General features: G+C 39.5%; 1 protein-coding gene across 4 annotated transcripts in view; it reads left to right on the top strand.

The window, feature by feature from the left end:
* The first annotated feature begins 5,351 nt into the window (after positions 1 to 5,351).
* The window catches only part of pcdh17 (protocadherin 17), a 57,932-nt gene continuing 49,139 nt past the window's right edge, over positions 5,352 to 14,144 (top strand). For 3 of the 4 annotated variants that reach the window (XM_041990001.1, XM_041990019.1, XM_041990026.1), the window contains exons 1-2: positions 5,352 to 6,068; positions 6,790 to 9,586. In XM_041990001.1, coding sequence (XP_041845935.1) covers positions 7,091 to 9,586 — 2,496 coding nt within the window. In that variant the 5' untranslated portion in view covers positions 5,352 to 6,068; positions 6,790 to 7,090. The remainder of the gene's footprint in view (positions 6,069 to 6,789; positions 9,587 to 14,144) is intronic. The other variant, XM_041990010.1, reaches the window with a different exon arrangement.

Genomic DNA, 14,144 nt, shown 5'->3' with positions numbered 1-14,144 from the left:
TCAAACAGATGCAGACTGTGCTTGACAATTAAACACATACTTTTCAAAGTCTCTGTTACAGAAACATTCATTACTTTCTGTCTTTGTGATAAAAAAATCAAAAATAAACACATCAACACATGAGGCAGTTTACTAAAACATACACAGAACATTTGGGGAAGCATTTTGTCTGCAGCCTAGTTCAGTAAATTATTATTCTTGGAGTTTGATGGCATGCTTTACACCAGGTCAGGAAGTTGTCCTTTGCAGGCAAGCTGCATAGGCGGATTCCCATGGAACAAACTGTTAAGTGGGTTGCACAGGAAGTCTTTCTGAATGGATCAATGCATTGACATCTGACTTGGCATCTGTACTCCCCCTCTCACCTGACTGTTTAAATGTGGGTTTAGCAAAGTTCAGCTTTGCTGTCAGAAATAAACTATTAGGAAGGTTTGAAAGGTGTTTATGACAATTTTAACTTTCACACAGTGTGCTTTTCCTTAACTCCTTCTACAAATTCTGTTGCTCTTCACATGTACAACTAAACCTCTTAAAATGATTCATTATGCCCCTGTGTTTTGTGTGTGTGTGTGTGTGTAACAGATTTTCATTTTATTATTATTATTATTATTATTATAGCTGACAAGAACTCTTAACTTGTACATTTGTAGAATAAAAATTTTACTACATTTTGAACAATTTCAGAAAGAAAACTTCAAACATTAAAAAAAAGTTAAACATGTAAAACTTTATGGGTTTTGACTGTTATTGTTGTCGTCTTTTATTCAGTTTGACAGCAACAGCTTTCATAGTCTCTTAAAGGAGGCCAGTAATTAGCCAGTAAAATATTCAGTGTAAGTGGAAAAATAAAGGTTGGACCAACTTCACAAAGCAGATGACACAATAAAAAGTAAAATATTACAGCTGTAAGCCTGTGGGTGTTTGAACTTGTGCCTTTGAAGAATAAATAAACACACTCTTAAAAATATAATCAGTAATATGATTTTAAAAAAATATGAGAAAAGAACATATTCACTATGGTTTTAACAGCCATTTGATGGGCTGACAGAATTCAAAGCAGGTGATTCTTTGGAAAAGTTCAGCAAAATGAACAGTACAATAGGGTTCCACACCTCCTCTGAGACAGAAAAGAATTGAACATTGTAAGAAAGAACAAAGCCACAGTTGTGAAAGTGTTAAAATATATATAGGAGGCAAACCACAGGCAGGTAAAAAGTAGCTGTGAAAGCAGTGACAGTTTGTTGCTGGAAAATTTCTCCATGTGTAAAAGTCAGCTCTGATTTTCTCTTCTTTTTCACCCCCCTCGCAGTGCTAGTAGAGAAAAAGAAAACACTCAGGCTCTACATGTTCCATTTTCATGGCTTAAACTTCTGTCTGGTGGAAGAGTGGGATACTTTTTATTGCTGGAGGGAAGAAGAAGACATGAAATCAAAGTGTAAGAAAGGGAGGAATAGTGAATTCAGAGATGAGTTAAATAGTGGAGGCAGGAAGAGGCCTCCTCTCTCTTATTACCACCTGAAGAAAGGCCATCGTCATTAGATTGAAATTTAATTTACAAAATAGGGTTTTAATGCAGCTGTTCACCAGCAGCCCATTCCAAATACGCTTTCTGTCAGTGCATTTCCTGAGGGCCATTTAATTGGGCTAATGAAGAAAGCTGCTAATGGCTGGGTTTATCTCTGGAAGCACTGGTGACATTTCATCAAGGCAGGTGATTTTCCAGGCGTTGCTTAAGCTCAGTGCATTTCATAGTTGAAAAGAGAGAGAAAGGGAGGCGGGGGTGAGGAGGGGGACAAACACGTTACTTGGGCAAATTAGGAAAAATGGCACTGTGGTCCTGAATAAAATGGTTAATCCAACTTCATTCAAAGCAGAATGAATCATTCTCAAAATATTCACATGATACTGGGAAAATCATCTATAAAAAGTAACATTTGGCTTGTTGCTAGTCAGCAGTTCACATTGGGCTTTTTAATTCTGGAAATAAAAAGAGAGGCAAAATGATGGAGCAAAAAAATAAAAAAAAAAAGGAAAAAGCACCACATTTAGATACACACACCCACAGACACACACACACAGACACACACATACATATGCACATAGAACAGATAGAGACAGTGATGTGACATTTACCTTCATCAGTTATCAACATCTTGACATTAGTACATCAAACCTGCTGTTTGATAATGAGCTTTGGTCGCCATCTGACTGAACGAATCTGACACTCTTGTCATTCGCTCCTGTCACGGGGAAAGGTCAGCGGGAAAGTCAAAGAGGTTGAGACCTATGTTTATAGATGATTATACTGAACAAAGCTGACGCGTGCAAACACCAAATAAAAGGTTTGATTAAACTTAGACTAAAATATGCTTTTATGAAGAAGCAATGGTTGAGTTGAGAAGAAAAGCAACACAACTCAAACCACTTTGTACCTGTTTCACATTGTAAATTGCAGTAATGTTTAACACAAACAGTTCTTTAATGAACAAGTTTTAATTTACTTTAGAGTTACTCTTTCTGCACATTCATTTTGATCTGTTGTTATAACGATCTCAAATAAAAAAGGCTAATTTTATAATCATGATCATATTTTTAACCTGGTTCAAGTCTTTATTATGTTTTATGTGCACAGAGTTTCTTTCAGCAAATGCATCTGATGCTTTTGATTAAATGACAATTTAAAAAATCTGATTCTGTTCAAAATGCACTTTAGGGCACACAGATAACTGTCTTCACACCGTTTAGCTCTGTCAACCAGCTGAAAATCACTGAAACAATTCCTACCATCCTGAGTTGCAGAGTCCCAGCATCAGCATCTCTCTGTCTCCTTGGTGTTATATCCAAACTAATCATCCCATCCAAATTCTGATTTGTTTTTACTCATTTCTCTAACTGTCATCAAGAAAGTGATCCTCCAGAACTGGAAATCAAGGAACTCATGTCACATTAAGCACTGGACAAATCTAATCTCAGAATGCATTGCAATGGAAAAAACAATGCTCACACTAAGCACCATCTATTAGCCTTCTTAATCCATTCATTACCCATTTAAATTCAACCAGAACATAGCTTTCAAACTGCATGTAAATATCAGAGTTTTTTGCTATGGCCTTCTCAAAAAGATTACAAATCACAGAGAGATCACTTTTAAATTATCACGGTAACTAAATGAGATCAGGTGTATCTATGGCAGGTTGTCCTCTGGAGAATTTAAACTAAGTGACTGTACATGTTGATTGGCGTTTCTGCTTCCTATTCTTTTCTGCTGACTTATATGTTGCCTTGGTAAATAATGTGAACACATCCACAAACAGTATATATGGTACTGATATCAATTAAAAATATATCACTCTGTTTTTTTCAGCATTTCATTTTGTCTCCGAACTCTAGCAGGAAATCTCTTGCTGTGAAGTGAATGTGTGAACTGTTATTTCCTTCTGTAATTCATTTAATTTCCATTATTAATAAGTTAGTTCTGGGTGACAATTGTGTATGATACAACACTATCAACATCATTTTTCCATTTTCAGCTTTGTACATTTTCACCTGTTAAACACCTGAAATATGATAAGATCATGCTGTCATGTGTAAGGATTTGTTTGTGTCTGTGTTTATGCAAAAAGAGAAAGTTGCTTCCAATATATTTATCAAAACATTGTGATTTGTTACAAACAGTTGTGAGACAGTGATGTGTTTGGATTTTCCATCACACAGTTTGCTTTGTATTTATTTATTTTGTATTTCCTTGAATTTATTTATTTGTTTGTTAAATTTATCATTTTTAATGCAGAACTTCAACTCTGATCTTAAACAAAAGGAAATAACTGGTTATAAAATACCAGACATGAATTCCTCTGAACAGAAACAGAATCATAAGCCATGTGCCACCTACAGATTATAATGCTGTGTTTTATTGTAAGCAACCATATATGTTAACTTGCACACACAATGCAAAGCGAGTCCCTTTGCAATCTAAAGCAACATCTGAAGCATATTGTTTTCACCCAGGAGCAGAAAGTCCCATCATGGCTTTGACCAATCGGTAGAGAGGTAACTAAAGTAGTAATTAAAGTAACATAGAAACTAACCATGGAAAGTTGATGAAACTCATAATTTTTATTAATAGATGTGTTAAGTGATGACATATGTATTGTTTAGAAGAATTTAGGCTTAGTTAATTAAGTGAAATTATGCCATAAAAAATTTTTTATAATTCATAATGTTGCCAAAGGTTTGCATTACACTATAATAATATACAGTGATTTAATGAGAATTGCTAAAAATTGTAAATATGAGTGATTTTGGTCAGTTCGCTGACTTTAAAACAGTGTTATTAGGGGTTTAATTTTTTCAGCTGTCTGCTTGGCTGTTCAATGGCCAGAGGAGGGAGACTGTTGTTGTGCCAGCCAGAGGTCAGCCATGTCTTGAGCCCGAGAAAAGAAAATCTGAAAGCTTGTTTTCATGCGTTGACAGCCTGAACACAGATGTTGATGTCCCAGTCCCTGGGCTGGTCTGTCCCTCTTTAATACCAAATGCCAGACCTACAAGTATTGCACCAGGTAAAGCAAGAGCTGAGGTCAAATCTGGTCTGCAGGGTCTATAAGGTCCACTAATGCATAATTGCTGAGGGCAACTGCTTTATTATGTAGCCTACTTCAAAGAAGTGGCTTAATGTTGCCTAATGTGTGTGTTGATTTGCACTTATACTCTGTTTTAAAATATATATGCTCTTTTCAAATTACATGTATTTTTATATTTTTTTTATCTTTCATATAAAGATTTACTGGAATTTTTGTACCTCTTCAGGACAAGGAACCATATATTGTGACTTAATTGCCCTCTTTTTTCTACATGAAAATGATCATTTTCTTAATGTCATGGATTTTTTTAAAAAAGTATTAATGTAATAACATTAACAGGCTGATCTATTGTTTTTTATTTATTTTAATGAATGTCCTATAAAGGGTTAAGCATTTTTATAATTAGAGATGAAGACATTCAGTAAACTGTAGATTAATTCATCTCCTCTGAGCTTGAACTGGTCCGTTTTTTTTTTTTTTTTTTTTTCCTACTCTAACTGAAAATTTCAAACCACTTTGGCCTGGCCCCTGGACATCCGTTGGTGACCGTGTCCAACGCACCGTTTCCTTTATTGTAGCCTGAGCAACAATGAAGTGTGATATTTGAAAAAAGACAGATCCGCCACCGGTGAACTACGAGCCACCAATCATTTGTAGTCTGTACCCACAGCGGCTTTTGAATCCCTCCTCCTCTTCCCACCTCTTCAAATTCATTGGCTGCCACAGGAGCAGCGACAATGTTTAATGCACCATGCGGCGTCCGGAGTTCAGTCAGTGAGAGGAAGCGCTCTCTGTGCTTAGGGCTGTGTTACGTGCTGAAAATAGTAAGTAAAGACTCTGCGTGTATATTAAAAAATAAAGGGGAAATTTTTCAGTTTTTGTCTGACAGCCACGGGGAGACTTATGCCAGGATGCGGCATTGTTGCTGACCACCTCCACAGCAGCTGTCAGTCTGTGCGGACTTTGACGGGGACAGCGGACAAGGACAAAATGCCACTACGGGAATCAGTAACTGTGTGTTGTCTCGGACTAGGGGAAAAACCAATGATCGACCTTTAAATGTCCACTTTTTGGAGCTACCGGACCAAACATCTGGATTTTTTCTCTTTTATTTTCTTTTTCTTTACAGAAAAATTCTAACAGTTTTCCATCCTGACGAACGGTGACTCACTGCAGGCAGAAGGCGAGCCGCTGCATCCTAATCAGAGCGCGGATAGGACTTCAGCTCATTGACATTACAGTCATACTTTGGAGCACTTTTATTTATTTATTTTTTATTTCCACTGCGCTGCACTGTAGCTGCCTGTGCGTCGGAGACTTGCTTTTTCTTTTCTTTTTTTTTCTTTTTCCTACACTGAAAAGGAGGATACGGGTGGTACCAAGTGAAGTGGTTAGGGAATAAAACTCTCCCTGAACCCCGCTGGAATTGACTGTTTTCCTATTTTACTGTTACATTTTTTTCCACAACAAATGGAGTCGTTTGTGTTGGTAAGATTATGCTTTGCATTCTTTACATCCCTACTGTTTTCGTAATTATCCTGTCTGTAGCTTCCAAACGACTCTTGTTTCACATCCTTGTCCAATCCATGCATGCGGATGCAACAGCTTCTTCCAAGGACTGTTGAGTCTCACTGAAAGAAAGAAAGAGGCAGAGAGCATCAGTGGAGAGAATTACACGGCTGTGCTGAGATGTTGGCAGCTCACTTCTGAATTTTTATACGGCTCATTTTAAATATCCGGATTATGCGGATTTGTTAATGCGTGTAAGAGGCTCATTTTATACTCACTTATTCAAATAGTCGCCACAATAGGTCATTCTGAGTTTTAAGCCAGCAGTGTTACCACATTTTTAAAGTTACCCTATTGCCGTTTCAGTCAGCATTCTTAACATGAGCATGGGTCATTAGTGATAGATTAAAAAACTGCACTCTCACACTCAGAATCATTTATTTGTATATGTGGTAAATAATTACCAGGAGAATCATTGTCTGCCTGTGTATCAGGGCTGCAGAGTGTCTTCCCAAGGTTAACTAATTGACAAGCTTCCCCCATAATTGTGGAGATGAATTACACATGAGCCGCGTTTCATTTTTGGCTTGGCTGTAGATCTGATTTCTTATTGGCGAAAGCGTGTAGCTCTTTCTTTGCTTATTCGATTCTCTAATTGATTTATATATAATATATATATTTTTTCTGTTTCCTTTCTTAGGTGGTATGAGTGAACACTTACTGTGGCTGTTCTGTTTGGAGGCTGGATCGCGATTATTGTTCAGATGAGTCTGGGTGCTCAGCTGAATATAAATTAGGTGTTCAGCACCACAGATTGCTTGCAGAGGAAGAGAGCGGCAAAGCAAAGACAATCTACAAAGACAAATGTCAAGGCCTCACATGATGAACAGAACTCTTTATTTGATTTGGAATAATAAAAGCATCAAATTCTGAACTAAATTTCAACAGGTCATAGAGAGCGTTAGCGCTTCACAGAATTAAGCTGCTTTCATTAAGTGGAGATGCATCTTTCTATTTTCTTTTTCCTCCTCTTGTGGGCTCAAGCCCTGACTTTGAAAAACTTGAATTACTCTGTCCCAGAGGAGCAGGGCCCAGGGACGGTGATTGGGAACATTGCCAAAGATGCCAGGCTTGGACTCGAACAGACTGGGCAGGGAGGACAGGGTAAGAAAGCCAACTTCAGGGTGTTGGAGAACTCAGCCCCTCATCTCATTGACGTGGACCCCCAAAGCGGACTGCTGTACACAAAGCAGCGCATTGACAGAGAAACATTGTGTAAGAGAAACCCCAAGTGCCAGCTTTCCATGGAGGTGTTTGCCAATGACAAGGAGATATGTATGATAAAAATAGATATTCAGGACATTAATGACAACTCACCTGTTTTCCCCTCAGATCAGATTGATATTGACATTTCTGAAAATGCAGTGCCAGGGACACGATTTCCTTTGACCAGTGCACATGACCCAGATGCAGGGGAAAACGGCCTGAAAACCTATCAGATAACACGCGATGATTACAATCTCTTTTCCTTAGAGGTAAAATCTCGAGGGGACGGGACCAAATTCCCAGAATTAGTGATTCAACGACCATTGGACCGAGAAGAACGAAGCCATCACACCCTCATTTTGTCAGCCACTGATGGTGGAGAATATCCTAGATCAGGAACCATGCAGATAAATGTAAAAGTTATAGATTCCAATGATAACAGCCCAGTGTTTGATCAGCCCTCATATGTTGTGGAAATTCCTGAAAATTCCCCTCCTGGTAAAGTCTTGATTGATTTAAATGCCACTGATCCTGATGAGGGAAACAATGGTCAGGTAGTCTATTCTTTTAGTGGTTATGCCCCAGAGAGAATACGGGAGCTCTTCTCCATAGATTCCAGAACAGGGGTCATAAAGATTCAAGGTGAAATTGACTATGAAGAGAGTCCAGTTATTGAGATTGACATCCAGGCGAAGGATCTAGGTCCCAATCCAATCCCTGGCCATTGTAAAGTCACTGTTAAAGTGCTTGACAGGAATGATAACTGGCCATCTATAGGCTTTGTATCAGTGAGGCAGGGAGCCATCAGTGAAGCAGCACCCCCAGGCACTGTCATTGCTCTGGTACGTGTCACAGACAAGGACTCAGGCAGGAATGGGCAGCTTCAATGCAGAGTTCTAGGAAATGTCCCTTTTAAACTTGAGGAGAACTATGATAACTTCTACACAGTGGTGACGGACAGGCCCCTGGACAGGGAGGTGCAGGATGAGTACAATGTCACCATCGTGGCCAAAGACAATGGCATTCCTCCTCTAAACTCCACAAAATCTTTTACAGTCAAGATTCTGGATGAAAATGACAATGTCCCTCACTTCACCAAGTCAGTCTACCTCCTTCAGATCCCTGAGAACAACATCCCTGGAGAGTATCTAGGTTCAGTTTTGGCACATGACCCAGACCTTGGTCAGAATGGCACAGTATACTACAGTATAATCAACTCCAATGTAAGTGGGGGTGATGTCAACACTTACGTTAATGTAAATGCAGCTAATGGCGCCATCTATGCTGTGAGGTCTTTCAACTATGAACAAATTAAATACTTTGACTTCAAGGTTCTTGCTAAAGATGCAGGATCTCCACACCTAGAAAGCAATGCTACAGTACGCATTAGTGTTCTGGATGTCAATGACAACATTCCTGTCATCGTTTTGCCGCTTCTCCAAAATGACACGGCTGAAATTCACGTTCCACGAAACGTCGGTGTTGGCTACATTGTTACTACAGTGAGAGCAGTGGATAATGATTATGGCGAAAGTGGGCGGCTCACTTATGAGATCTCAGATGGCAACGAGGAGCACCTCTTTGATATTGATCCAGTGACTGGAGAGGTGCGAACAGCCCACCCATTCTGGGATGATGTAAGCCCCATGGTGGAGCTGATCATTCGAGTGTCAGACCATGGCAAGCCAACTCTAACTGCCGCCGCCAGACTCATCATCAAGGCTTCCAATGGACGTCCTCCTGATGGGTTGCCACGCATGAAAGACAATCAGAACTGGGACATGTCTCTGCCTCTCATTGTAACTCTAAGCATCATATCTATCATGCTTCTGGCTGCCATGGTGACTATAGCAATCAAATGCAAGCGGGAAAACAAGGAAATCCGTACTTACAATTGTCGCATTGCAGAGTACTCGCACCCTCAGCTGGGAAAAGGCAAGAAGAAGAAGATTAACAAGAACGACATCATGCTGGTGCAGAGCGAGGTGGAGGAGCGGGATGCCATGAATGTGATGAATGTGGTAAGCAGCCCTTCCTTGGCCACCTCTCCCATGTACTTTGACTACCAGACACGCCTGCCACTCAGCTCACCAAGGTCAGAGGTCATGTACCTTAAGCCCACTGCCAATAACCTCAGCGTGCCCCAAGGCCACGTGGGATGCCACACCAGCTTCACAGGCCCAGTCACCAGCACTACAGACACACCTACTAACCGCATGTCCATCATACAGGTAAGAGAAATTGCACTCCTCACATTCACTGTTGTCATCATTTTCACATCACAACCCCCTAAAAGCTCCATTTCCTACTTCAACGTTTGCCCATTTGCTTTTTATAATAAAGAAAAGACGACAAGGACAGGCAGTGGAAGGGAGGTCTGGTAGCACTGAGAGAAAGAGAATAAAGGGAGGGGTAAGCATTAGGAGGATTAACAGTCATTCTAGTGCTCTCATAGAACAGAGCCAGTGACATCGACACAAATCAACTGGACATGAAATATGTCATGGCAGCTTTTTGAAATAAATTTTTTTGTAGTAATGTTTCATTTATCACTTAATCATGACCATTATTATTTGTGTAAGCAAAAATTGTAACTTGTGGCTAAATTAGAAGAAAAATTCTAAGAACAGGTCTTTTTGAGAACCAGTACCATTTTAAACTACCCAATTATTGCAAGACACTTGATTTTATAATCCAATAGATTCAGATACTTCTTTTCATTTACTTACCTTTGTATTATATCTATATGATAAAAGCTACAGCTGATATTAACACTTAACTTATTCAAATCACCAACTGCTATGTGTTTGGTATGTCATATAATTGTACAACTCTTTGTGATTTAGTCTTGTGATTTAATGCCTAGAGATAAGGAGATTGTACTTATTTTCACGGCTACTTTACAGGTCTTTGTGTGTAGTACCTCGGTGTATAAGCCTCTAACATTATAACTTCTCTGTGTCTTTGGCCTTAAGCCCATTAAATGTCTGTGGTGGCAGACGAGGATTAAAGTCTGCTTAAGACATGCTATGTAACACTTGAGGTAATGGCCAGTGATGGCAACGATTACTCTGATGTTTTCTTATTGTTCCTTTTGGGTCAGAAGACAGCCCACTCAAAGTCTGATTCTGGTGGATGTTTCTTCCAGTTAAAAAAAGACCCCCCCTCTTTTACTCTTTACTGTTACTAAGTGCTTACTCAAAGGACAATTGTTGGATTTCTTTTAATGATCCAGAGAAGTACACACATTTTATGTTCCCAGTTGAATCAGATACAAATAATAAACAGTTGGAGAGACTCTTTTTTATATGTTCTACCTATGGCTTTAGGCACTTTGGCTTAATCAGTGAAAAAGGCACTCTTTCCAATTACATCCCAATGGACTTCTACTGCTAGCGTCTACATTAAGCTGTCTACTGCCTTTTGTAACCCAGTATTTTCACAGGACGTAGATGTGATGATGACTGTGATCAAATGTGACGTGTTCCCACTAGGAAGGAAGGCAAAAATCTGTTGTTCTCATTCTTAGTCTTTGCTCTGCTTCTATTATGAACCAGCTGCACAGGGCAGGGGTCAGCAGAAAGACCGTTAAGACTTCCTAATCAGAGGGACAGAGTAATTACCAGTCCATTCCACAGGCAGTTTTTCTGCTAATGTGGTGATGATAAATTGGACTGTGTAAGGCAGTCACACATCCATTTGTGGACTTCCTTTTTTCTGTCCCTTAGACTGTCAAAGGAAAAAAAATAAAAACACAAGCAGCAGCATCAACAACATGGTGCATAGTCTCTTGTTTACAAAGGTCTCCTTGTCACATCAGGCGTGCATGGGCGCTCTATTGTATTATTCAGCAGAAACCTGTGTTGAGGGAGATGGCCTAAGGCATTAAGTTTCTTCTGAAGCCGTACAGAAACGTATCGCTTCCCTACCTCCTCCCTGCTCCATCCCCCTCTCTCTGTCCATGTGGACAGTAAGTAACCTGAGTCAGGAGAGTATCTATGGGAAAAATGTCAGGAAACAAAGACAGAATTCCCCCTCCATCGATCGCAAGGCCTCTCAGCCCATCTGTCACTACGGCTGCCACAGTGAGAAAGGTAAATAGGAAAAATAAATAAAGAGATGGATAAAGTGGGAGACCATTTCACCTTCTCAGTCAGTTTCACAAGGGCACCTTAGTGTTGCTGTTTCATCTGTGCCATGTGGAGCAACTGTAACTGTCTACAGCCTTCCTGTATACAGCAACCTGCCTGTAATGATGTTTTATAGCAGTATACTGGCAGGCAGGCTGGACTTGGTCTCTAGCTTGGAGAGAGGAACTTATCAGCAGAGCTCTGCTGGCTTCATCATCACTGTGCCAAGATCTGGTCCAGTGGAGAGCTTTATCATTTGTAAATAGAATTCCTGGGAAAAAGAAATGGATGGTACATAACCTGTCTTTAACATGCCTTAGCTTTTTCACTCTGTGGGCTTTTGACTTGTTTATTTGACTTTTTGCAAAAGTTATATTTGTTGTGATTAAAACTTCTAAGATTTTGATGATCCACATTTAAAGCCCTAAGTATTTTTTTAATGGTGTAATGTGGTCCATATAAAATATTTAGTTATCTCTTTAACCAAGTTCATCTGTTTCCTGTGACTGAAAAAGAACCCATGCTAGCAAGGTATTTCATGTGTCACTGGGATGAAGGGGTTGTCTGAAAGGCTATAAAAATTGCCTTTAGGTGGCGACATTCTGCCTTGTGAATGGTGGCATTGACATGAGAGTGGCAAGGAGAGAGGGAGCTCCAGAGTCTGCTGACTTGACATTGTCCCCTGTCACTTTTTAAAAGGGCCCTTTCTGCTCTAATGAAAAATGCCAGACATGAAGACATGAAATATTGTGTGTTTTTTCCAGGAACTTCTCCTCTCACAGCATTTCTCTACAGTTTTGAATGGCAGTCACTAAATTTATAACCACACTGAATGCTTGATATTTACAGGTCTCTTAGCACCACATATGAATTTTAAAAAGCATAAAAAAGTACAATGAAGTATGATTTTCGAAGATTTTCTCAAAGTGACTGGTTGCCATAATCCTGTTCATTCAGTATAAAGATTGATTGGAAAAAAAGCTGTTAAAAGGTGTGACTGAGATCATATAAACAGCATGTTTACTGTACAGGGGATTTTCACTCTTTTGATCTGTTCAGGTTGAGAATATGCATGCCAACAATTTAGCCAGAGCAGATGTTGAGAAAGGATGCTTCGAGGAATGGTCTTACTCTGCATAATTTAGGGAGATTGTGTGTGTGTTTGTGTGTGTGTGTGCGGGTGTAACATCATTGTGTATTCCAGGCATGTGATTTAAGCCTTTAGCTGGCAGGCTCCGTGACAGAGCCCCTCTCTTTTATGAGCGTGACAATCTTGCGTTTGTCCGAACCTTGAAACACCCTTCCTCTAAGAAACACACACACCCATACACACACACACACATGCACACACGCTCGTCCACACAAACACAAAGATGCACATGTTGGGCTGTTTTTAAGGATTCCAGAAAAGTCTTATCAAAGCCTCAGCTGAATATTGTATTGAAATTGCTCCCACACTTCAGTGGCCACTGAGCCAATGAATTGAAAAGCACTCTTCATTTCATTTCTCTCCCTCCATCTTTAGATAACTGCTTCCCTCTGGAGCTTCCTAAGGAACAAGTTTGGTAAACCTGTATATACTGTAGCCTGTTTGCAGACAGGATTTCTGCAGCTCAGCAACTAGGTGCACAAGCAGTCATTAAATAGAATGAAAGACAGTTCAGGAAACCTTCATTTTGTGTACATTTGTTCCCCTGTGGAGCTTCTGTGTCACTGGGCTTGACTTCTTTTATTCGAGTTTGCCAGCACATAAAGAAATATTATTCCTGCCTGAGGGGGTGTTTTCAGATTTCCTCAAATAAACTTGCCCCTACTGTACATAACACAACACACTGAATTTTTGAATTATTAATAGGAACTTTTATTCCTCTGCATGTCCCCCCTCTCCCCAAAAACTAATGTGATAGATACAACTGAGAGGAAGTGCTGCCAAACCACAAAGTGTTGCTCTAGGGAATAACACTAAATTGTTTTATCTCTCTTTAACACGAACAAAGAACTTTGCATTAAATATTTTGTTTATTAGCGATCGTCACAGCTGTTTCATCTATGGTATTTGTGGAGGTGGTCGTTTCCATATAGATGCGTCATAGTGTCTTGAAGCTGTAGCAGCTGTGTAAAGCACAGCACAAGCTATATTTGCATCCTCTTTCATTAATAAGTCATAACAGTTAACAAATCAGAGGAAAAGCGGAAGATGTCACGATAAACATCGGAGGTCTCTTGCTGCATATTTATGAACATGAGCGGAAGAGGATGGCTGAACACAGGGTAAGTGGGGAAGCACAAGCTACTTACTATCTGATATAAGCGGAATTTGAGAATTCATTTGTTTTTCCCGGATCTGTTTGCAGTGTGAGGCAGCACAAAAGTGAGAGTAGACTGTAGTAAGCTCTCAAATAGCCAATTCATTTTCACTCACCCTGCGTGTCAATTACTTTTTTAAGATTCACAAAAAGATCAAAAAACAAGAAAATAGGGACTGATAGTGATGCACACCAACAATGTCTTTTATCTTTCCACTCATTTTTAATGTTTTCATTGACCGGCTTTCCCATGAAAAATATTAAACAGACTGAGGCCAAAAAGCTCAGTATAATCGTTCAAAGATATATGCAATTAATAGTTTATTACATACATAGATATTATGCGTATCCAG

This window comes from Melanotaenia boesemani, chromosome 1 (assembly GCF_017639745.1).
Source record: "Melanotaenia boesemani isolate fMelBoe1 chromosome 1, fMelBoe1.pri, whole genome shotgun sequence".
Lineage (NCBI taxonomy): Eukaryota > Metazoa > Chordata > Actinopteri > Atheriniformes > Melanotaeniidae > Melanotaenia > Melanotaenia boesemani.
The sequence above is the reverse complement of the archived record's forward strand: the minus strand, read 5'-3'. Positions and strand labels throughout refer to the sequence as shown.